The sequence below is a fragment of the Raphanus sativus genome, unplaced genomic scaffold, assembly GCF_000801105.2.
Source record: "Raphanus sativus cultivar WK10039 unplaced genomic scaffold, ASM80110v3 Scaffold1109, whole genome shotgun sequence".
Taxonomy (NCBI): domain Eukaryota; kingdom Viridiplantae; phylum Streptophyta; class Magnoliopsida; order Brassicales; family Brassicaceae; genus Raphanus; species Raphanus sativus.
The window spans coordinates 1-25,380 of NW_026616423.1; the positions used below are offsets into that span (position 1 = coordinate 1).

The 25,380-nt window shown below is 34.9% G+C and overlaps 2 protein-coding genes across 2 annotated transcripts; both read left to right on the forward strand.

The window, feature by feature from the left end:
- The first annotated feature begins 1,932 nt into the window (after positions 1–1,932).
- LOC108822363 (protein BIG GRAIN 1-like B) lies at positions 1,933–3,354 on the forward strand. The gene has a single exon (XM_018595415.2). The coding sequence runs from the start codon at positions 2,178–2,180 to the stop codon at positions 3,219–3,221; it is 1,044 nt and encodes a 347-aa protein (XP_018450917.1). The 5' UTR covers positions 1,933–2,177; the 3' UTR covers positions 3,222–3,354.
- A 12,109-nt stretch (positions 3,355–15,463) lies between these two features.
- LOC108820448 (uncharacterized) lies at positions 15,464–25,380 on the forward strand (the record flags this gene model as incomplete). Its single annotated transcript, XM_056998321.1, is given in 27 exon segments — positions 15,464–15,762; positions 15,850–16,017; positions 16,106–16,195; positions 16,564–16,700; positions 16,784–16,874; positions 16,975–17,057; positions 17,204–17,310; positions 17,654–17,806; positions 18,204–18,268; positions 18,536–18,623; positions 18,710–18,788; positions 18,869–18,977; positions 19,125–19,184; positions 19,291–19,409; positions 19,839–20,214; positions 20,318–20,505; positions 20,601–20,673; positions 21,366–21,516; positions 21,586–21,758; positions 21,853–22,197; positions 22,488–22,655; positions 22,731–23,024; positions 23,542–23,718; positions 23,981–24,244; positions 24,587–24,685; positions 24,769–24,953; positions 25,228–25,380. Coding segments are annotated over 27 exon segments (4,181 nt in total), but the record flags the coding sequence as incomplete, so codon positions are not given.

Below are 25,380 nucleotides of genomic sequence, written 5' to 3' on the forward strand. Positions count from 1 at the left end.
TATTTTTTATTATAATATCGTTTGTGGATATATTATATAGTCTTTTATTTTTAAGTTTCAAATACAATGTTAGTTGGTTAAAACCCAATATTTATAAGGCCTAATGTAAATTGGTTTACATAATCGTATGGCCCTTTATTTGCAAAGCAACACAATTTTAATAATTTTCCAAAGTCCATTAGTTAAACCATTTATAATGTGTATTTATGTTGGTTTAAATTAAGTTGTTAGTCATGTTGATATATTCAAGGAACCAAACAGATTTAAGTAGCCAAACACCTACTATTCTAGAGAAGGTCCAAATTTAAATGACAACTTCTAAATGGTAGATAAATTTTAGAACCCTAAATTAATTTAGTAGATTTATGGAGAAATTTTAGTTCTACCACAAGTGTTATACCATTTTTCAAATTTACTATTAATAAGTGAATTTTTTTATAAATACCATAAATTTTTGATAAAATAACATTAAACTGATTTTTCTAAATATTTATAAAATAATTATAAACTTAATTCCAACCCCTTAATATTAAACCCTAAACAATAATCACTAAAACATAAATCCAAAAGCTAATATATGTTTGATTGAGAGTATTTATGAAAACTGATACCTAAACTCAAGGAAAGCGAAGCTATACTCAGCAACTAATTCCCATAAGAAGGAAAACTAAATCTTATAAGAAAGAAAATTAAAGTCCATCAAGAGGGCACATAAGCAACTGAAACAAGTTAAAATTCAAAACTTAAATCCCTAGAATTACTGGAAGTTTATGAAAGAGAAAGGAGGAGCTAGTAACCATGAAACTTAAAACCACCGGAAGTTTACAAGGAGACAACCAAACGAAAAGAGAATTGGCCTCCAATGAAGACAAACCCCCAAAACTTGAAATGTTTGACAAACAAACCAAAAAAACAGAAACAAGCCCATCCGCCGAACAGCAAAGCGAGGAACACACCTCAATTAAAAAATTTCACTGGAGAGAAACCAATAGCATACCAAAAAATCCGTGAAACAAATCACCGTTGCAAAAAAAAAGTTCAAAGAAAGATACAATTCTACACCAAACCAGAACCAATTAGAAAAAGTTACAAACTTGAATGCACTAACCGAAGAACCAACACTGGAGACATGAACCCAACCTCTGGATAAAGGCACCTGAAGGCGCAAAACTCAGTCGACAAAACGACTTACCGAAAACTAAACTCTCTGCAGATACGATGAGCAGCAAAAGAACTAAAGTTGAAGAAAGCCCAGAGACGACGTCAGCAAAAGCACCTACACTGCTCCCAGCTGCTACACCGCACCGTTAAGAGCTGTTCGACCTGACATATAGTGCCATACTCGTCACTGATGAACCCAACTCTCCGAACCAAAACTTCATTTGAAACAAGCAAAAGAACTGGAAACATACTCCAAGCGCATAACACAGTCTTGAAAAGACACAATGGGAAGCAACGACAATTAGAACGACTAATCACCTGCTACCACCACAAAATTCTCATCTACAACGACTCGCCCAATCGTCAAATACTCAAGGGACACAAGCACTGAATCAACCCCAAAACCCTACAAACTTATCAACGTAAGATCCAATAATCTCGAAGGATATTAAGAAACGCCAAAAGACACAAAACCATACAAACCTAGTTTAAACTAAAGAGGAAAAAAAGATCATCTCTCACATAGCAGCGGTGAGGAGCACGGCCCACCACGGAGGAAGATTGACGACTATATAGTTCTCTTCTTTTTTTCTCCTATTCGGCGGCTAGATTTCTCTAAAAATTAGAACAAATTTTTAATTCGTGGTATTCAAAACAATTTCTCATAATTTATTAAAGAGTTCAATATAGATTGATGCCAAGTGCCAACCCAACAACTATTTTCCAATCTGGCAGCCATTCATCCTAATAAAGAAAATACTGAATAGTTTTTATAAGAAAATAAATAAGACACGTGGAAATGTATACCATTTGGCTGATAAGACCATTCACTTTCTTCATCTTCCTCATACATACACACTACACTACTCTCTCAAGTCTCAAACAAACACAACAAGAAGAAACAAAGTGCGCCTCTCTCTCTCTCTCATCATTCTTCTCCTCCATTAACCCTCTCTCCCTTCAGAAACTCCAACATTATCATTCCCTTCTCCCTCTATAAAAATAAAACAGTTCTCATGAGTCCTTGGTATAACAATTCACTAAACCACCACCACCACCGTCACCAAGATCATCGCCATCCTTCTTTCTCCTCCACTCTCCTCGACCAAATCTACAACTCCATCGACTCCGACGTTTCCATGAGGAAGAAGCAGAACCGCGCCGCGTCTCTCGACGAGAATCGCGTCTGTCTCGAGAAAATCCTAGTCAACCGCCGCGTAGTCTCCGGAAGAGATTCCGTTAGATCATCCAAGAATCCAAAAACCATCGAGCCAGTTTTCTTCAAGCGTTCATCGAGCTCCAGCTCCTCCGACTCTAGCGGATTCTCCTCTTCCTCGTCCGATTCCTTCTACAGACGAACTCGCTCTCCGCCGCCGGAGATTCATCATCCTAAGCCGGTTCGAACCACCTCCGTCGAGAGACTCGAACGGCCTAACAATAATAACAAAGTGAAAACGAAGGCGTTGAACATGTACAGCGATTTGAAGAAAACGAAACAGCCGATCTCTCCAGGCGGACGTCTCGCCACTTTCCTTAACTCTATTTTCACTAAGAAACCGAATAAAACCAACACCTCCGCCACGTCACCAACCACCACTTGCTCTTCAGCGTCTTCTCTCTCCAGATCTTGTTTGAGCAAAACGACGTCGTCTAGTGAAAAAGCGAAACGGTCTGTGCGATTCTGTCCCCTCGACGAAGACTCCAAGAAGCGTAGTAGTGGCCATAAGACTCATAACATCCACAACGGATTGTACGGAAATGACGAGCGTGAGTCCACTCGCCATCGTCGAAACTTTGATACTACCGAGAGCCGAGTGATGGAGGAGGAGAATCGTCGCGTGATCGAAGCAGCCAAGGAGCTTATCAGAACTTACCAGAAGAATAAAGACGTCGTAAAGATCTCCGTGGAAGAAGAAGAAGACGACGATGGTGCGAGCTGCGCGAGCTCCGATCTGTTCGAGTTGGATAATCTATCGGTGATTGGAATCGATAGGTATCGAGAAGAGCTTCCCGTCTACGAGACAACTCGTTTTAACACCAATCGTGTCATCTCGAGATGAATAAATTTATTATTCTCAGATTATATAGTAACTAATTGTTGCTTAGTTCGTTCCTAATGTAGTAACTACTTACTGGTTTAAGGGTGGATTAATTGATTTTGGATTATACTACAGTTTTCTGAGTGATGTTATTTGCATGCCGTGTTGTTTGATCGCGTTGTTTTAAAACTAAAAAAAAGGTTTTAGGGATTTAAAACTAAAATTTTATCTCAAATCATATTTGAGGATTATGGAGTTGATTTTGCAGAAAACAACTTGGAACTGAGGTACCTTATTCCGAAGCAGAATCTACACAATCAAAGCATCAACACACCACCTGTGAAAATAAGAAACGATAGACAGTTTCATGCATTCTTGGGTCTCTGCAAACTCGAGAACGTTCGACTATGTGTAGAGTTTTAAGTAAAAAAAAGATTTGGAGAAGGAGCTGGCGAAAATCAGAAACAACCCATGGAAGGAGATGACTGTATGGGTGAAGACCAAGAGGGTGACCAATTCGATTACTGCGATGATTCTGATGGAGCAACAACTGATGACGAAGACTTTACTACATATGGGCTTCCACCAAACCATGTAGAAGAGGTTCATGGATCTTGTAAAAAGATGATTTATGCACGAAAGACTGAAGAAAGGGATTCTCCAATGAGTATGGCCGACTTGCGCTCATTCAATTTTGACGTGGGCCAGAGTTACAATTCGAAACATGCTTTGGAGACACGTCTGAAGATATACTCGGTTGTCCAGAAGATTGATTTTGATGTCATTGCATCAACGCGGACATTGCTGTTTGTAAAATGTTGGCTAAAAGGATGTACATGGAACCTAAGAGCTACGCCAGTAGGTGATTCTTTCAAGTTCACAGTCCGAATTTATGTAGATGAACATACCTGCTCCATAACAGAACGCTCATCTCGTTCCCGACAAGCTACACCTGAGATTCTTGGACTCTTGTACAAAGACTATATTGGTGGGGTTGATGACGAAGGCCTCGTCTGCGTCGTTGGAGAAGAAGACCCGTCTTCTTTTCTTTTATTTATTTTTTTCTTTTGTATTACTATATATTTTTATTTATTAAATTGTGGTTAGTGTTTAGACAGTTGGGTTTCTGGTAATTTTAGCTGTTTTAAATTTTAATCTAGTAATTAGAAACTAATGTGACTTATTCTAGTAATTAGTAGAATGATTTGCATTAGTCTAAATAATTTTCTCTTATATAAATCGACCCAATATAGAAGAATCAAATCGATTCGAATAAAATTACACAATATAAATATTTTCTAACTAGTTTCGCTCAACCCGTATTCATATGGCTTTACGCTGGTGAGTATCTTAAGTTTTTGAGCATTGTTTGCTGTTTTCAGACATTAACCAAAACCACATGAATATTTACCTCATCTAAACTTGTAATCTTTTTATATATATATAATAACTTGAAGCCTTCACCGGCTATGAAGTGCTAGTAACCAAAGATGAGAGGTTCCAAGTTTTGACCAGCTTGATCGTGAAACCGAGCTGCACACACACTTCTAATGCGAAGAACAATGCAGAAAGGGGTTGAAAAGCAACCACATCATCGCCAAACCGAGGCTCAGAGGTTGAGAAGTTTACTTGTTAGGTATGTATTACTAATGTACTTTAGCTTGATCAGCTCCTAATTGTTATTTGGATTGAGACGAAGATCGTAGATTTTTGAAGTTGAGTTGAAAAAAGAAGAAGCAAAAGACAGTTTTTCTACTCTTTGTCATTAATTTAGATAGGAAAGGGAGGTTGAGTCTTTTTTTCTTTCTGTCACCTGATGGGATCCACTCATAAAATAAAATCAATACTATGGCTTTTTAATGGTTTCTATTTTCAACACTTTGGTACAAATAATTAACTACACCATGTTTATATAGTTTTAGTGAATCACCAACCAATAAATAATGATTCTTTTTTTTGGTAATCATGTTAAATTAAATAATGATTCTTGTTTATATAGATTTTTGAATAGCGAGACGTCTTCACCTACCTTACTAGTAAAACTTCTAAGTTCTAAATAATACTAATATATATGTCAAAGTAATGTTCTTTACTTTACAAAATTTAAACCATATCATTTAAATTTCTGCAAACCAGTAATTACACAATTGTCTTGTTCATTTGCATGTCGCAGCGATCATCGGCTACGACATACGATAAATTATCATATGTTTTATTATCGCAGGTTTTTACAACCTTAATTGCAATTTGTGACCAATTATCATTTGTTTCATTGTTGTTGATTCCTCTTAGTGGTTGAAAAGATATAAACAAAATAGCATCTGCTGTAACAAATGTATATTTTCTTTTGAATCAAATTTAACATTTTATTCAAAAAGAAATTCAAAAAAAAAAGTCGAAGAAAATTTTAATTTTTAATCGCTATCTTTTAGCAATTTGAAAATGCCATTTACGTCTTGTCGTCTGATCAATTCTTAGATAGCAAAACGATCAACAATTTGCAATCTACAATGTAATTGTGTGATCAGTCGCGTTATAGTGAAACAAATAACAACTTAGGACCAATGATTTACTACCACCAAATGATAGTGAAACAAATAACAACTTAGGACCAACGAAGATGGAATTCCTCAATCTATACCCCCTCCCTCCAGATGTAAATCACTTACCGATGTTTCTGTTGTTTTACATTCGTTGGAACTACTTTAAATTTAAAGGTAAAAATATTTGACTTGATATGTTACTAAGGCTATGAGTGGTGGGTGCGGGAAGGGCGGGACTTGGGGCGGGACTAAAATAGGTCACCATTCACAAATAACAATTTGTCATTTTTATGCATAAAGTAAATATTATAAAAAATTAAACAACAGTAACTGTGGTTCACAATACAAAGAAAATAATGGGAACGCACATCACATGCTATTAGGTGTGGTTTCACTGTTATTATCTTCTGTCATATTTTTTTATTAATTCTTAAGTAATCATTTCATCTAATAAAACCTAATATATTATTGACTAACAATTAACATTACACGTTCTTAGATCATATAAAAAATTGCCAATATCATCTATATATTATCATGTAACTAATTTTAATACTAAAGTTTAGAATTAGGCAAAAAACTTGAATTCAACCAAAAAACTTAAATTCAAAAAAACTGAACTGAAATCCGATCTAAATAATATTACCGAATCTGGATCTAAATTGGCTAATTATTCGAGCAGGTTCAAAATTTTAATATTTAGAAAACCAGAACCAAATCTAACCCATACCGAAATATTTGGATATCCAAATCAGATTTAAATATTTAAATATATTAATTATTTTCAGATTTAATATCATAAAAATATTTTAAATATATAAGCTATTTTGCATAATAAATATTCAATAGTAAAATATTGATACTAGTTTCAACATTTTATTAATTTTAAATAACAAACTTAATTAATTTTATTTAAAGACAACCAACTCAATTATTATTATATTTTTTTACTTAAAAAGATGTTAACTTTTAAATCTCGGTAATAACATATCAAAAGTCATATTTCAGACAAATTAAATTTTTTTGAAATAATATATATAAATCAAAATTATATTAGTATCACTGCTTTTAGTTTATAAAATATAAATATATTATATGCATCCCGCAGTTACACTGTTCATTACACATGTCACCATTCACATTTTGTTTTAAACCGTTTATTTTAGATGAACCGCACTTGTCCCGCAGCATGCGTTTTTCTAACACAAACCACATTTAAACCGCACCGCACTAATCAATCCGCTTATACCGCACCGCTCAAACAGCTGTTACCATTCGAAGCCTAAATACTAGTAATCATGATAAATAAGCTAAGGGGACAAGAGTGAAAGAGAAATGGTCTCAATTGTCATGGACAAGAGTATCCAATAATTTGACTCTCTTTTACTGTTTTCTTTTTTTTTTAATTGACTTGGTTTTGTCCGGAGTGCGACTTTAAGCTTGCAATTTTGGATTCTACCATATAATATAAGATCATTTTATACACATGCTAACTCTTTATATACATTGAAAAACCGTTTGATGTCATAAGAAAAAAAAACTGTTGTATAAATAGAAGTTACCGCCGTTTCCATAATACGGTGTTCGATAACTAACCTACCTATCGAAGTTTTAAAAAAATGACCTACCATGAATGTTAAAATTCAACAAATGATTTTGTACTATGCATCTTAAATCATTCTAATTCACGTAAGTTAGAACTCAAAATACAATTCACCGTATATGCATAGAAATAAACAAGGTTTAATATTTGCCAAATCATAGGCTTATGATACGTACATAACATTCTTAAAGCAAATAAAACATCTTAATTTGATAAGTACACTTTGTTAAGGTACACAGAGAAAAAGATAATAATCTGTAGCCATGAAAAAACTCCTAGACAAAGGATGCACAAGACATACTAGTGAAATCACATTTTAAAAATTAGTTAACAAAAAAAATTAGCTATCAAAAATAATCATTGTAATTTGCACAATACACAATAGTTTTCTTTAAATTATGCATTCTTATAGTTGGACCGACACCACCCAACATGCCAAACAATCAATAACTCAAGCGTATTTAGTTTTCATTGTTAGCATTCAGATACTTCGTCATCAAATTCATGTTTAAGTGTGGCATGCATGCATGCATACAGAAAAAACTACTTATGCTAAACATGTTGAACAGTATTTGTGATCTCTCATATCAAAAAAAAAATTAGAGAACTAATTACACTCCAAACAATGATATATATATTTATATAAATGAAATGAAAGTTTTTGTTTGTTCTACTACATATGGCAGGTGGACGATTATAACGTAATAGACAATAAGTAGTTGGTGAACATATCAATCATTAAAAGCAATTGGACAAATTACACTTACACATCGTAGTTTTGTACCATATGTTTACGTGTATCTGATAATAGAGGACTGAAGGGGCAAACCATGTCCCATAACAACCATGCATGACTCGTCATTTTCACGCTCTCACCAGACTGGCTCTCACCGTGCCTTGATCCATCAGAACGCAGACGAAGATCGGACAGGTTTTGATATGAATCTTGTCTGACTTGTTTAGACTTCAGAAAACAAAACAATATAGCGGATTTACCTTAATATTTTGTTAGGATGAATGGGTATAAGTATGAACAAAATACAAATCTTCTAAGATATATCCAAATTAGATGTGCTTAAATACTGTTAAAGAATAGTGCACTATTAAAAAAAAAAAAGAATAGTGCACTATTAAAAATTTAGCTATATTTTTTTTTTAAGAATCGAGACTTAGGTCTATATTTCTAAATATATCCAAAACTAAATATATTTCCAAATATATAGTGCAATATATTTCCAAAAAAAGAATAGTGCACTATATATTAAATACAAATCTTCTAAGATATATCCAAATTAGATGTGCTTAAATACTGTTAAAGAATAGTGCACTATTAAAAAAAAGAAAAAGAATAGTGCACTATTAAAAAAAAAAAGAATAGTGCACTATTAAAAATTTAGCTATATTTTTTTTTAAGAATCGAGACTTAGGTCTATATTTCCCAAAAGTTTGGAATTAGTTTATAAAAAATCTGGTATAAAAAATAATTGTATGTTGAACCAAAACCATAGGAAAACCATGCTCTTTGCTACCAACACTTTTTGTTACTTTTACCACAGTTTTGGTAGCCCAGTTGGTTTAATCGCAGGCGTTAGTGTTGTTGCGCACCTGGATTCGATGCACCGTGGAAAGGATACTTTACGCCATGACTTTATTTCCATGGTATCAGTGTCCGCCGGGTCCCGGACCTAGGGGATTATGGGCCTTGTGACCTTGTCCCCAGAACTTCTGGATAATAATAAAAAAAACACTTTTGTTATTTTTAGTAGGTACATTAGGTTTGCTTTTGTTGTACGTATTGACTTTGGTGTTATTATTTTGCTTTGTTACTTGGAAGATAATGTGCTTTGCCCCATAGCTTATCGCATCTGCTGAGTTTGGATAGTGACGCAACAATAACAGTAGCACGTACCACTACAGTTAATCACAAACATAGAAACACTAAACAAATAATATTAATGGTGAATAAACGCGGACAATAACTTATATGTGTAACGTGTCTGTCAGCTAAGTATTTTCAATTGCAATACAGTTTGGCGTCTTAAATTACATGGTCTATGTGTATTACGATTTAAGAACATAAAATATCTGATATAGTGATAGTTTCTGAATGAATAGTGATGATGATAGAGAACAACGAAAGAGAGACCGGAGAAGAGGAGTTTTCAGTTAAAGAGGGCCACATAGGCAGGTACAGACCAAAACAAGTGGATATGACTTTAGCCCGCACGTGATTGATGTGCTCTTATGTCTACTGGCTGTCGCGCGTGCACACGTGTGAACCTTTCTTTTGTATTTTCTTTCCCGCTATAATAATGAGAAAATTTTCTCTGCTCTCTAAAAAATACTCTATTTTGAAATTTACAAAATTTCATATTTGAAGCTTTAAACTAGTTTTCTCCAAAACCAAAACTTTAAACTTAGTCTCAAAGAATTGTATTTTATATTATAGTTTTTATATTTATGATATTTAATCTAAATTCATAAAACTTTATAAATAAATAGTACATATATAAAATATTAGAGAAATATTAATTAACAAAATAATACAGTAAAATATATAATTTTACATAGAAATACATAACTAAATGTTAAATTATAAGTAAAATACTACATTATTCTATAAATATATTTTCGTAATACTTTTATATATGATTAATTAGTGTATTTGTTAAGTTTTCTTTCTAACATTTTTTTATCTAAATCTAGTTTTGGAAAAAAACTTTTTTTAAGTTTTGTTTAGTTTTTTTGTAAAAAATAAAATTATAGAAAAAAATCTGAAATATTTATGAGTTATAAAATTTTCAAAGGTCAAAAAGATTAAAGGACAAAATATTTAAGAATTATAAATATAATATGTAAATGTAAGGACCAACATGCAATGAAAAATATAAAATTTCAAATTTGAAGTTCTGAGTAGTAACACTTTATATTTGAAGTTTTGAAATTTTTTTTAGAGAGCAAAAACTTCATATTTGAAGTTATAAAATGTCTTTTGTAGATGATCTAAATAGTTTGGAGTTAGACAATGAAAATGCTACAATATTTGAAAAAAGATTAGAAAATAAAAGAAATTGTCATAATAATTATGATAACAGTATTCAAATAGAAATGTTTATATTTGTAAAAGGAAAAGGTGAAATGTGAAATATGCTTAAACCCAAGAAAAATTAACAAAGTAAAAAGAAGAATGTTCTGTTGGGAGCCCAAGAAGATGATTGCCACTGACTTGCAGCTTTTGTCTGAAAGACGAGACGGCGTCGTATCAACATCCCTTTCGTCTCACATTCTTCTCATCTTTTTGTTCATATCGAAGAAAGATTCTTACATTGATCCCAAGTCCAACATTTGTTATTAACTTTCCCACGATCAAAAGTTGAACTTAAATTGATTGAACACTTGACACTAAGGCTTTGATTTCACTTGCGTAATCGCGTAATACCGAAAAATATGATTCTGCAGAATTTTTACAATAAGAAAATGCATGGAATATAATGTAAAACTCCATTCCATAAATGTTAAGTTTTTGCTTAATTTTTTGCTTTTTCAAGTAAATTTGCAATAAGTGAATAAGTATGTCTTTCTCGTTTATTTGCTGAAACTGTTAAAATTAATTATTTTTCTATCTCAGTTATATAAAAATATTTGTATACAACCACCAACAATTATCTTTTCTTGAGAAATTAATTCAATTACCATCTATGGTCGGATCACATGCATCAAATATTTTTAGAAATATATGATCGTGAGTTGAAATGGATGGTTATGTAATTAAATTTTCATCCTAGTAAGGAGGGTAAAAAGATATTGGTTACCGAGTTTTATCAAAGGACCTGTAAAGATTATAATTTGAACAAAATCAAAAACCATTATAACTATGAACTGAAACGCTTTACAGTTTATATGCGATTGAAAGACCCTACCGGAGTTACAATCAAAGATGACACTGGTGAGATTGACATGCCAGAGGAATGGTGGCAAGAACGTAGTGAGGTATGACTTAAAATTTTATTTTTGTTACATATTTTTTACGGTTTTATTGTGATTTGACTAAATGTAATAATAATAAAAAATTTAAAAAAATTTTCATTAAGCAATCATGCAAAAAATACTATCCAATTACCTAACTTTTTTTTACACAACTTTTATTCATCAAATATTAAATTCCATAAATTTTATCCCGTAATTAATTTTACTATTCTACGACTACTCAAATGTTACCATCAAAACCTAAAACTTAACGTTCTTTACCAAGAAAAAAACTTAATGTTCTATGTCAGCACATCGCTGCATTGAAAATGATCCAGTGAAAACAGCTGACAAAAAAACGAGGGATCCAGTGAAAAAATTAACTAGGTTATGTATCATGTTTAAATGATGGTTTTGAGATAAAGCTCATGAAAGATCGATTTTAAATGTTAATTTTTAATATTAACATTTTATGAGAAATTTTTAGGCATCTAAATATGTAAAACCGGACCTGATCATATGCATCAACTCTGGATAGTCCAGGAAACCAATAATAGTGGCTGTTGATGTTTGTTTGGTCGATCAGTCCAAATTAATATTTTCTGATAAATCAGTCCAAATTCATCTTAGAGCATCTCTAATATATTACTCCAAATTTTACTCCAAAATGGTGCAACTCCAAAATGGAGTATTGTTTTACTCCAATGTATTACTCTATTTTCTACTCTAAAAATAGTTAATAATTGTTAATAATATCTTATACTTATAAAAGTTTACTAATTAACCCCAACTATTTTATGTTTGCAAAAATACTTTAAAATATAATTTATTTAAATTAAACATTTATTATTAAAAGGTACAAAAACTCATAAAAATAGAATAAAACATAATGTACAAGTTGGTTCAATAATAAGCATTATAATATTTTTCTACAAATGATCAATTAATGTATTTCGTAATGAAAAAATAAGTTTATTTATCTTTGATATTCCTAAATCGAGTATTTTTTTTTTGAAATCGGACATTTAAATCACTTATTTTATTTTATTTTTGTTTTATATTATTTTTGTTATTTAATTATGTTATGCATTTTATGTAAAATTATTAAATAATGAAATAACTTATTTTCATGTTGTTGTATCATTTTAAAATATTATTTAAGTAAGAAATAAAAACATTAAAGATTTAAAAGACCATTTCATAAATAAAAAAAGTTCAACTCTAAAATGGAGTAATGTGTAAGATTACTCCATAAATGGAGTAACCCTAGCCATTACTCTATTTTGGAATTGGAAATGGAGTGGGGTTGGAGAGGATTTTACTCTAAAATGATGTTTGGAGTAAAAAATGGAGTAGGATTGGAGATGCCTTTGATCTGTATAATTGTTAATTTTGTCTTTTCTATGCCACAAATAAAGATGGATCCGAAGAAAATGAAGTTTCAAGTACACACAAATGTAAATACTAATTCTCTTAATATTCGCTATGGTTGTAATTAGTCGACAGCAATTCAAAAGAAAAAGAAACTACAATAATAGAGACTTTAGCAGTAACCAACCAACTTTAGCATACATTTTCGTAACGTCTTGATCATTGTTTATTAGAAAGATTAACCAACTAGTAGAAAACGTGTTTTAACTCGATGTATTAAGTTAGCAAAAAAAAAAAAAAAACTCGATGCATTCCATAGCTCACGAATACCTTTTGCCAAAAAGTAGTTTAATATTTTATAAAAAAAGTTGTTTAATAATGTTTCATGGGAAATTGCACCGTCTACACACGACATTTTCCATATTTAAGGATATACCATATCTAACTTTTTCAACTGTTCAACATAATACTTAGACTGTTTTACCCCTATTTCCCAAAGCGTCTCTCTTTCCACTCCTATGCCATTACGTCAGTTTCTGTAGCGCGTCTCTTCCCATCCCCGCGCCGTCACCTCAGCTTCCTCCTCCTCCTCCGCCGTCTCAGTCGCCGCCTCCGCTCTCGCCACGACGCTCAGCTCCGCCCCGAGTTCCTCTCCCACAACGAGATCTCTCGACGCCCAGTTCCCTCCCCGAGCGCTTCCGCTCCCTCCACGACGCCCAGCTCCGCCCCCGATCTCCTCTCCCACAAGTGATCCGCCTCCTTGACGCCCAGCTCTGCCCCCGAGCTCCTCTCTCACACCAGAGATCTCCCTCCGCTCCTCCGCTCCTTCGTCTCCCCTCTCACAGCTCCGATCAATCTCTCCGGCAGCTCCTCCTCCGTCTGCGCCTCCGCCAGGAACTCCATGTCAAATCATCACGGTCGTCACATACCCCGAGCTCCTCTCCCAGCTCTCTTCTCCTCCGCCGTGGAGATCTTCGAACAAAAGAGGAACGAAAAAGTTTAACTCGGCATTGAACTCCAGATCTTAAACAAAACTGTGTGTTTGTGTGATCAATTGAGTAAATAGGCCAATTATTATGTAGACGATTGTTGTAGAACATATCTTCTTCAAAAAAAATTAGGTTCATCAGAAAAAAAAAACAAGAAGAAGAAGACGGGAGAAGAAGAGATCGAAAAGGGTATATATGACAATTTGCTTACCGACAATTCACTGTTTGGCCCAAGTTTGCCACTTCATGGCATATCCTTAATTTCTGATAAGTTTATGTGTTTTGGCCCAATTACCTCATGTTTCATTCTTATTTTTGTTATCATTATTTTTCTTAATAACCTATTTTTACTTATTAAGAATATCTCAGACATTCAATCGGATTATTTTTCGTACATAAAACAATATTTAGTGATACATGCAACGTAAATTTCCTGGAAGATTACAAGCATTTTTTTCTCAAAAAACCAAAAAAAATATTCCTGGAAGACGAATTTAAGTTCAAAGGCTATGCGAAGCTTGTCTTGTGTGAACGACGACTATTTTTTTTGTCAAATCAAGTTTGTCTTTAGAAATAGCCAAATAGGTACCATAGAGTTTTTGGTTGACCAAAAAAACGAGAAAGAAGAAAATAAGCAAGTGCTACAGTATCATAACTACAGTCAAAATATCATATTAGAATCCAAAAAAAGTTATATCCAAATTCGGAATTAAATTTAAACAGGAAGTTGCTTGATTAGCTCTTGCTAACTCTTTTCTTCACTCTCGATGAGCTATATAACTTTTGTTCAGATGTGTTCTGTCTTTGAACCACTAAATTTTGATTCACATCTTTACATAACTGATGACGAGGGACGCGGATATAAGGATTACCATTAGAACTCTCGCAATTAGCTTATCTCTGATTTAGGTGTCACTCTCCTATGACATTCCATGTAGCTGTATTTGGGTTTTAGTGTTTAACTGGCCCTAGCTGTTCAATTATGTTGGAAATATGACTTTATATTTTGTTTACCTGATCTGCCAATAGAATTTTATATTTGTTTACGTAAGAGTATCGGTAACAATGCTCCTTAGCACAAATCCTTTAAAAAGAATATTATAAAATTATGCGAGCTCAACTTTGTTTATGTTTCTGTGCCAACAAAACTTCAAAAACTCCCTAGCTAAGAATTGATTCGGTGGAGTCGGTTAACTATTTGAGGACTTTCCTGACACATGGTGGTATGTGATTGGTTAGAATTTTTTTATTTTTTAATCCGAACAAAATAGTTAAAAAATAAAAAAATCATTTTTTTAAGGATTCTGTAGGGGAGCACACCGTTGCGTATGCCCTAAATACCATATAAAACCTAAGGAAAAAAAAAGAAGAAGATTTTAGCATCCACAAATAGGAAAATGCGGTGTGGAACAGAACAGTTATCGTGTACTTTTGAGTGTGACACTGATTTAGTTAAACAGAACAGTGCAATGAACTTGAGATTGAGATAGTTAAGAGTATAGCATTAAATCAGTTCTGGTTGCTTTGCCGAAGCAAAAGCAAATTGTGTATGAACCAAACTGAACCCAACTTTTTGGGTAGTTTCATCACTCGACAAACCAAATTGAAAAGCGTATCCATATCGAGCCTTTATTTTTTTTGGGTTCCTGAATAGGTTAAAAACATTCCTAAGATAACCGATCTCTATTGAAAATGTCCAATAAGTAGATTTGGGCCCTTCTATACTTGAAGCCCACTAATATTATACGAGGTCGTTTCACAACACTCTTCCTCTCTTGTCCGACAAGACAGGGAAGACTGAGGGAAAAAGCATAAGAAGAGAAGAACCCAGAGAAGAAGCAAAGAAATCGAAATCGAATCAAAGATACTGAAAAAACCCTAAAAGAATCTCAGGAGAATAGATAATGGAGGGTTCATCATCGTCTTCGTCACTGGCGTCCAAATCAGACGGCGAGCTGGAGGAAATGCTGGATCGGATGCTGACTAGGCTCGCTCTCTGCGACGACTCCAAGCTCGAAGCCCTAGTCTCCAAGCTCCTCCCCCTCACCATCTCCTCTCTCTCCTCCCACTCTCCCGCCGTTCGCAACAAGGCAATATCCAATTTTTAGTATCTCACGATTTCAAAATCGAATATTTGTGTTCAAGATTGATTGATCGTGGAACCCTAATTCTGGCAGGTTCTTGAGATACTGAGTCATGTTAACAAGAGAGTGAAGCACCATCACGAGATTGGCTTGCCACTGTTGGAGCTGTGGAAGCTATACACCGACCCTGCTGCTTCTCCTATGGTTAGGAACTTTGCGATCGTCTATGTTGAGATGGCTTTTGAACGTGCTTCTGCTAAGGTTCAAATTCATTCGATCATCACCTGTTTTGGAATTTAGATTTGCTTGGTTGATATTTGCTTACTAAATTAGAGGTTTGGTTTTATAGGAAAGGGAGGATATTGCACCTAAGACACTAGAGAATGTTTCAAAGTTTCCTCAGCAGCATCAAGAGATTATTTTGAGAATTGCCATTAAGGTGTGTCTCTCAATCCTCTTTCCTTACTGTAAATTTAATATTTTTTTTCTTTTTAGTTGTTGAAATTGTTATGCATTACTTAGATGCCAAAGACAATTCGTTTGCTTTATTTTGTCTTGTTGATTATTGTTTGTCTATTTGATGGCTTTCTATCATTTATGGTGGTCAGTGCTGCATATACTGATAGTACTTGGGAGCGATATCAGGTGATTCCTAGAGTGTTATAAAATTTGAAACGCAGGAGAAGACTATTGGCAGCTTAATTGGTGGTGTATTTACCTGGATAGATGATAGTTTAAAAAAGTCTTTTTGCATGACACAAAATTTATTGGTCGTTAAGTATCCTCAAGCTCTAGGTTTGATTTCAGGTCATCGGAGAGTGTCATGCACGCCAGATCAGTGATGATGTCTCTGTAAAGTATAGTACTCTGATTGCATCTCAGGATAAAGAAATATTTCTGGATTTTTGCCTTCATATGCTTTTGTATCAACCACCTCCTCAAGGGTATGAAATCCATTTCGAGTGTTTTTCCCACCATCTTTTGTTTTATCTGCATTTAATAAGAGTTGCTCGACCTTCTAATTCAGAGGAGGATCTCCTCCAGGGCTTTCAGTTTTTCAAGTTAATCGTATAACGGGAAAGAAAGAATTGAAAGGGGACATGCTTACGAAAAGAAAGGTCTGTTAATTAACCTTAAACTTATCTGTTTCTGTGCTACCAAGCTATACATTGTCACTGAGGATTTTCTTATAAGTAAATCAACCGTACTCTTACGCAGTTGGGGATCTTGAATGTCATTGGAACCATGGATTTGCCTGGTGAATCCGTATATCCGTTGTACATTGCTGCATCAGTGGATAGGTATGCTTTCTGTTTTTACAGCATTACATGCTTTGTTTCTGTTATATGACATGAAATACTATTTTATCACTTCCCTTTCTGCACTTCATTTATACTCTTCATGACTCTGAGAGTGTGTGTGAATTTGTTGGTGAAAATCATTCAAGTCAAGAACCCGTATCTAAGAGAGGGGAGGAGCTTCTTAAAAAGAAAGCTTCTTCAACAAATTTGGATGATCCCAAGTTGATAAAGAGACTGTTCTTACTATTCAATGGTACGTGGTCCTTTTATCCAATGTCTTAATTAGGTTTGTTTTTGGACACTGAAATCACACTTACTTAAAGAAAGCATAAAAATGAGATTTATTTAATACAGTCCTAGTCAGGTCTATGTCCACTGCAAGGTGAAATAGCTAAAATTTTGTCTGCTACTCGTGGATGACATGCCTAGGGCTCATCCTTGAGTATACAGACTCAATTGCAAATTTATCATGTCTGATGTAATGCAAATTCGTATAAATTTTGGGAGATCTGGAGTGTCGAGGGTTTTCTTCCTGTGTTTGGGTATTTTTTGGTGTCCATGCTAAGTTGACAGTCATCAATTTGATATGTATGCAGGCACTACTGCCACTGAACATGCTGCTCCAGAACATAGTGTAGCTCCAGGAAACATAGCCTTGAAAATGAAGCTCATGTCTGGTTTCTGTCGTTCTATCGCAGCCGCAAATAGTTTCCCTGCCACATTGCAGTGCATATTTGGTTGTATGTATGGTATGTTGTTTAATATATGTCATACTTTTATAACTGGACCGTCTAGTGGTTAAAATTTTCTGTGACCATGGTCTGTATGTATATCTGTTTAGTTAGATATCAAGTATATATTTGTTTGTTCATAAATAGTGTTATAGAGCTAGTCGAATTAGAACGAAACAGGTTGCACTACAGCCACTACGAAAGTAAATGATATGCGTATTGACTATTTTTAGAATAATTTAGTTTGTTCCTGACGCTATTTTTATGTTGAAGAAGATTCAGTTATTATTGATCAGAATTCCTTAGTCTCTTGGCTCAGTTAAAAGAGTTACATGTTCTCTATGAATTGGTGCTTTGTGTTTTTTCATGTTGATTATTAAGTACTTTTGCTATCTACCTTGCTTTCATGGGACAGGAAGTGGAACGACCTTAAGGCTAAAGCAAATGGGAATGGAGTTCACCGTGTGGGTTTTTAAGCATGTAAAGTCATTCTTTTCTATGCTTCAGCTTACTTTATGTTTGTTTTGTGCAATACCAGAGAATATGAAATACATTTTTATTCTTTTTCTGAAGAAATAACTCAATTATCTTTTTCTCAACTCAATATTAGGTGTTATTATAGAAAATGCCATGAATAACCATACTAATCTCCGACAATGTTCCCTTCTCTTTTTCATCTTGGGGTTTCGAGTCTTTCTTTCTGAGTTTGCTATACTTGTGTCATTGAACTTGTTTATTAAAATGCAGGGGAAAATAGATCAACTGAAACTTATGGGCCCTGTGATATTGAATGCTATTCTAAAAATGCTTGACGGTTTCACAGGCTCAGAAGCAGGTCAGCTTTTTAGAAAAAAAGTCCTTAGTTCCTTATATATGTGTTCAAAAGTGGATTTAAAGAAACATGTTAATGCTTTCCTTCAGATGCTTTATCAAGGGAGACCAAAATATTTTCTTTTCAAGCTATTGGGTTGATTGCACAACGTTTGCCTCAGCTTTTTAGGTAATGACTTCTTTTATTGCCCTACACTTGTTTTGCTGTCATTTAACTGACATTTTGTTTGTTGTGAACTTAACTTTCAGGGAAAAGACTGAAATGGCTGTTCGTCTTTTTAACGCATTGAAGTCAGAAACCCAGTCTCTTCGTTCAACTATCCAGGAGGCAATCATATCTCTTGCTGCTGCATACAAGGTTTGCTAATTTAAAGTTATGTCAGACATCTAATCTTCTCCTTATCTGTTTGGTCGCCGGGATTCAAAAGGTTATGCTTTGATATTAATCTATGTTTTGTATTCTTTTGGAGACTAACCATGTCAGTTTTGGTATTCATCTCTTTAGGACTCCCCAGAGAATATCCTCAGGGATTTGGAGGTGCTTCTGTTAGAAAATTCTTTGGCGGTATGTATGCTTTTCAGATATAATTTGTTTTCGCTCATTGCGTCACTGAGTTCGGTCTTGTCTCGATTATATAAAATCTGTTATCTTTGTGGCTTAAATTGCACAGGAACAAAATGAAGCACGGTTTTGTGCTTTGCGATGGGCAACTTCTTTGTACAATTCACAACATTGTCCAAGTCTGTATATTTGCATGCTCAGCGCAGCAGATACGAAGCTAGATGTAAGGTACTGGAGTTTATCTTATCTCATTGCGTATTGTTGTGACTGAGGCATGTTGAATTGCGGCAAATGAATTTATGAATGTTTCCGCCTGGAGAATGCTCTCCAGTTCTGTTTTTGTTAACCTTAGATTCTTCTTACGGGTACACATATTTTATAACAAATCAAATCTGAAATAAAGTCAGCACATGTTTAAACCTTTTCTATATACCATCTTCTAGTCTACTCTTCTCCTTCTGGTGCTGTAGTAAATTTCTGATACCTTAAGATTAGGCATTTAGCGGACTACCAGATTATCTGTAGTAAGACAAAATGATTTTCATGGTTAAACAAATCCTCTTCCCTGGATCCATCGTGACATAATCTACAATGTTTTATTTCGTTTCTGGTTCAGGGAATGAACTGATGTGTATTATTCCATTTTTTTACGTTCAGGGAACTAGCACTTGAAGGACTCTTTCTGAAAGAAGATCGCAGTATAATCTCTAATCATGACCATAAATACCCAAAGTTCGTTGAGATGCTAGAGTACATTCTCAAGCAACAGCCCAAACTGTTAGATTCATCAGAAATGAGGGGCCAGAAACTTCTCTTTCCGTCGCAAGTATATGTGGTCATGATTAAGTTTTTGGTGAAGTGTTTTGAGTTAGAGATGGAGGAGAACAATACCCAGGCAGTTGGGACTGATTTTTTGTATTCAGCCCAACGGATGTGTTTGTTATTAGAACATTCCCTCGCATTCGAAGGCTCTGCTGAATTACATGCTTGTGCTTCCAAGGCATTGGTCTCAGTTGGCTCCTACCTTCCGGAGGTCTGCTTTCTGATTAGTTCTTTCTTCTTTCATTTTCCTCTTTTGGCAGTTCAAATCTATTAAAAACTAACCGTCCATCTTCCTTTCTTTTCTTCGCATGAAGATGGTTGAAGTTTACTGTTCCCGAAAAGTTGTATGGCTAAGGCGTTTGCTTAGTCATACAGACTTGAGTACTCGTGAATCTGCATCACGTTTACTCGGAATGGCATCCTGTGCTCTTTCTGATGCCGACTCATGTTCCTTGCTTACTGAATTAATAGCTTCTGTTTCCCAACCGCCGCAGAAGTTAAGGTGTTGTGCACTTCTTTTAGAATCTATGTTGCAACAAAGCTTGTGGCTGCAGGAAGTAGACAATCATTTTTAAAGCTAACCTTTTGATTTCTTAGATTCGAGGAACACCATGGGGGATTATGCGCTGTAGGATATGTTTCAGCACACTGCTTATATAGAATACCGGCTGTAAGTGATTTTGATTTTCTTATATATGTGATTGTTGTGGCAAAAGTATGGTGATATCCTTGATACTGTGAATCTGAATCCTATATGTCTTTCTTGTGTTGCATCTTAATTAGCCTGTGGTATTACATCCAGATACTGGTCCTGCCCATCCTTGACTATTTAGATTTTTGGACATGCTAAGTCACATATTTAACCTAACATCGAACTCTCTTGTTTAGGATTCGTTTCCATTTACGAGGTGGTTTACTTCATGTAGTAATAAGCCATTGGCAAAGAAACTTATTTGCTTTTCGGAAAAATAAAGTAAGAATACTTTGACATGGCTTGGTAGTTCTAATGAATATACTAGTCCCTCTGGCAATTCTTACCATTGAATTACTAAAACAGTTAAGAAGATGCTGCTCCTTTTTTTTTTCTCAGTGGTTCTCCTCATGTCAACTCTTCAAAATTTTTGCTTCAGATAAATAAAATAGCTATTGTAGAATCTGTCCCTTTATATCTCTTGGTTCATCTTTGTTTTCTCTTTTAGGAAATGTATGCCCGATGTAGTAATTTTTGATACTATGCACTACAATTATTACACACCAATCACGGGCTAAATCTTGTGCGTTAGTGATAAATCACGTTTACCAGCTTAATGCCTTAACATCTGTTTTTAAAATGGCTACATACTTTCAATGTTTTAATAACAGGTTTCTAAAGCGGTTGTTCAAAATGCGGTTAAATGCTTGGTGGATGTTGTTAACTTGGAGACTGCACCATTGGCTTCTGTTGCTATGGAAGCTCTGGGTCATATTGGAATCACTGGCCCATTACCTCTTCTTGTTAATGATTCTAGTCCAGGTCAGTTTATACCAATTGGTTGTCTGTATCTTATGTCCGAATTTTCAGTTGATTGACTTGCGCTATTAGGGACTCAAGTGCTGGAAGTTCTGCAAGAAAAACTGAGCAAGCTACTCTCTGGTGACGATATAAAATCAGTTCAGAAAATTGCCCTTTCTCTTGGACATATCTGCTCACATGAAATGTCATCTTCGCACTTGAAGATAGCACTTGATCTTTTATTTAGCCTTTCACGCTCCAAGGTGGTTTGTTAGCTACTACACGTCGTCCTTTTTATTTTATCCGGGAGAGAACTTAATAAACCTCTATATCTTGTCAATTGCTTTTGTTGGCCAGGCTGAAGAAATTTTGTTTGCCGCGGGTGAGGCCTTATCTTTCCTCTGGGGTGGTGTACCAGTTACGGCTGATATGATTCTGAAAACGAATTATACATCTCTTTCGACGGACTCAAATTTTCTGATGCGAGAAGTTAAAACTGTGTCAAAAAATTTCTCTGATGCCAAAACTGGTGATGAAGATAGTCATGTCACGACCAGAGAAACAATCTCTGGAAAACTCTTTGATACTCTTCTGTATAGTAGTAGGAAGGATGAACGATGTGCTGGAACCGTATGGATGCTGTCTTTGATCATGTACTGTGGCCAACATCCATCAATCCAACTAATGCTTCCTAAAATTCAGGTTAATCTTCTTTTTGTAGTTTTAATCTTTATCTTTTATTGCACTCACGACCATTTGTTAACTTCCCTGTCCCATCACAACTAAAAAGAAAATGCAGAGCTTGTCATTCCAATTTATTTAGATGCATTACCATTTGTATACTGGAATCGTTATTCCCATTACTATTTTAACATGAAACCCGGTATCATATTTTTCTTTATTTATGCTTTTGCTGCCAATTAAGTGCTGCGAACACCACTCTGGGTAGAAGCTTGTACAAACTGATGTTTAACATAAATATTTTTTCGCAGGAGGCTTTCTCACACTTGTTAGGTGACCAGAATGAACTTACTCAGGAGCTGGCATCCCAGGGCATGAGCATTGTCTATGAACTTGGTGACTCATCAATGAAGCAAAGTCTGGTAGATGCTCTGGTTAATACCCTAACTGGCACAAGCAAAAGAAAACGAGCAATAAAGGTATAATCTATTCATCGAGGCCCTTCCTATTGTTCTCTAGGTTTTGTATTTGGTCCTCAAGTATTTTTTATTCAGCTTGACGAAGAGACTGAAGTGTTTCAAGAGGGCACTATCGGTGAGAGTCCCAGTGGAGGAAAGATTAGCACGTACAAGGAGCTTTGTAATCTTGCAAATGAAATGGGGCAACCAGATTTGATTTACAAATTTATGGACTTAGCCAATCACCAAGCATCTCTTAATTCGAAGAGAGGAGCTGCGTTTGGGTTCTCCAAGATAGCCAAACAAGCAGGAGATGCTCTTCGACCACATTTGCGATTGTTGATTCCGAGGTTGATCCGGTACCAATATGATCCTGACAAAAATGTGCAGGTTAGATTACTATGTTTCCAGAATATGACCTGTTATTAGCGGGCGTTATTCAATTAGAGGCCCTATTCATCCTGAAATCCTCATAATATTATTGTTCAGGCTATGCTGTTAATTTATTTTGCGTACTGATAATATTTCATCTTACCCAAATTTTATATTCATAATTGGTCTAACGACTAGAAATTGGCTTGTTTAGATTGAACGTAGTGGCACCATATAGCATTCTGAATCATATTTTCGTTGCTATTTTAATTAGTTGCTTGTTCAATTTTACACAAGAAATATTTTAGCTTTTGCTATTTTACAACGCAAGGTCTTGTAGACATTTTTTTTATTTGTTGAATTAAGTCGTTTTTTTTATATACGAAAAGAAATGGAAGCTGGTTGACCACTAAAAGTATATAGCTGTATAAGTGAGAGCACTTGCTAATGCATGGTGTCATCTCCATAATAGGTAGCCAAAAGGGTGTGTTTGTTTGTTTCTTTTATAACTGCTATTTTCATGTAATCTTTTCAGGATGCTATGGCACACATCTGGAAAGCACTGATACAAGACCCTAAGAAAGCTGTTGATGAACATTTGAATCACATCTTTGATGATCTGCTAGTACAATGTGGTTCACGGCTATGGCGCTCCCGTGAGGCATCCTGTCTTGCCCTTGCTGATATTATTCAAGGTCGAAAATTTGACCAGGTGAGATCTTCTTTTTGTAATTGACAATTAAAAACAATCTTATCGTTGCTTCGCGTCTGCATACTGCATTGGTAAATTCTAGTGATGTATGAAGTTAATCTCCATATCTTAAGCACTGGTTCTGGTTGTATAGACAATATTGCTTTAGAGTATATGATACATATACACCCAGCTTCGTGGTAGTTTCTTGTTTTGTACGTTTATATTGTTGTTCCACTAAATGATCTTAGTGGTTTTCGTTTTCAAACTTATGTTATTAAAGGTTAGGGAGCATTTGAAAAGACTATGGATAGCTGCTTTCCGTGCTATGGATGACATCAAAGAGACTGTGAGAAATGCTGGTGATAAGTTATGTCGTAGCGTGACATCCTTAACAATAAGGATTTGTGATATCACGCTCACCGAAATATCAGATGCAAAACAAGCAATGGATATTGTTCTCCCGTTTTTGCTTTCAGAAGGAATAATGAGTAAAGTCAGCAGTGTACGTAAGGCTTCAATTGCAGTTGTTATGAAGCTTGCAAAGGTTAGCCCTAACTTTGATGATCTAGAGTTGTACTTATATATGACCATTCGTTCTGTTACATTTTCTCTATATTATCCTTATCATGCCTTTATCTCAAAGATACTATTGTGACATTTATAGTAGTATGTTTGATTATACTGCCTTTGGTTGGGAGGACAGATATAAGCTGAATGTTAGTATAACAAACAAGGATTTTACTGCTTTTTGGTTGGGAGGAGACAAATTAATAGTGTGTTCTTTTAGTTTGACTTCAAACATGAAAAAATTAATCAAAATTGACTTGCATATCATTGCTTGTTCTGTACTCCATAAACGATTTGTGCTGTTTGTCTTCGTTTGCAGGGTGCAGGAGTTGCCCTCCGTCCACATCTATCCGACTTAGTTTGTTGTATGTTGGAAAGTTTGTCTAGTCTTGAGGACCAAGGACTTAACTATGTTGAGGTATCATTTAATGTCGGCAACGCCAGTTTGAATTTTGTCTTTCCCCTGACATCATATTAAAGATTAAACTTTTCGTGTTTCAGTTGCATGCTGCTAATATCGGCATAGAAACCGAGAAACTTGAAAATTTACGAATTTCAATCTCGAAAGGCTCTCCAATGTGGGAAACTCTTGATCTGTGTATTAATATAGTGGATACTGAATCACTTGAGCAGTTGATCCCTCGTCTCACTCAACTTGTTAGAGGTGGTGTTGGTCTCAATACGAGGTCAGTTACTCAAAACCTTTTATCAGTAAAGACCTTATTCTTCTACAACCTTTACTTGGGACTTGTAAAGAGTTCCCGAGAGAGAACTTAGGAACTCTAACCATTCAATTAGTTTGTATAAGTGACGTACTGACGTAGTTCCATAGCTTCTTGACCATCCTAATGGTCTCGGTTAACTGCTTTAGTGTAGTGTGGGATTTTTGTCTCTTCTATTAGATTTCATGTATTTAATTGTAGATGTTGATATCTCGTGGAATTTTGTTTTCTTCCACAGGGTTGGCGTTGCCAGCTTTATCTCATTACTAGTGCAGAAAGTAGGTACCGAGATAAAGCCGTTCACTGGGATGCTGCTAAGACTTTTGTTTCCTGTTGCCAAGGAGGAGAAAAGCTCTGCTGCAAAACGTGCCTTTTCGAGTGCTTGTGGCGT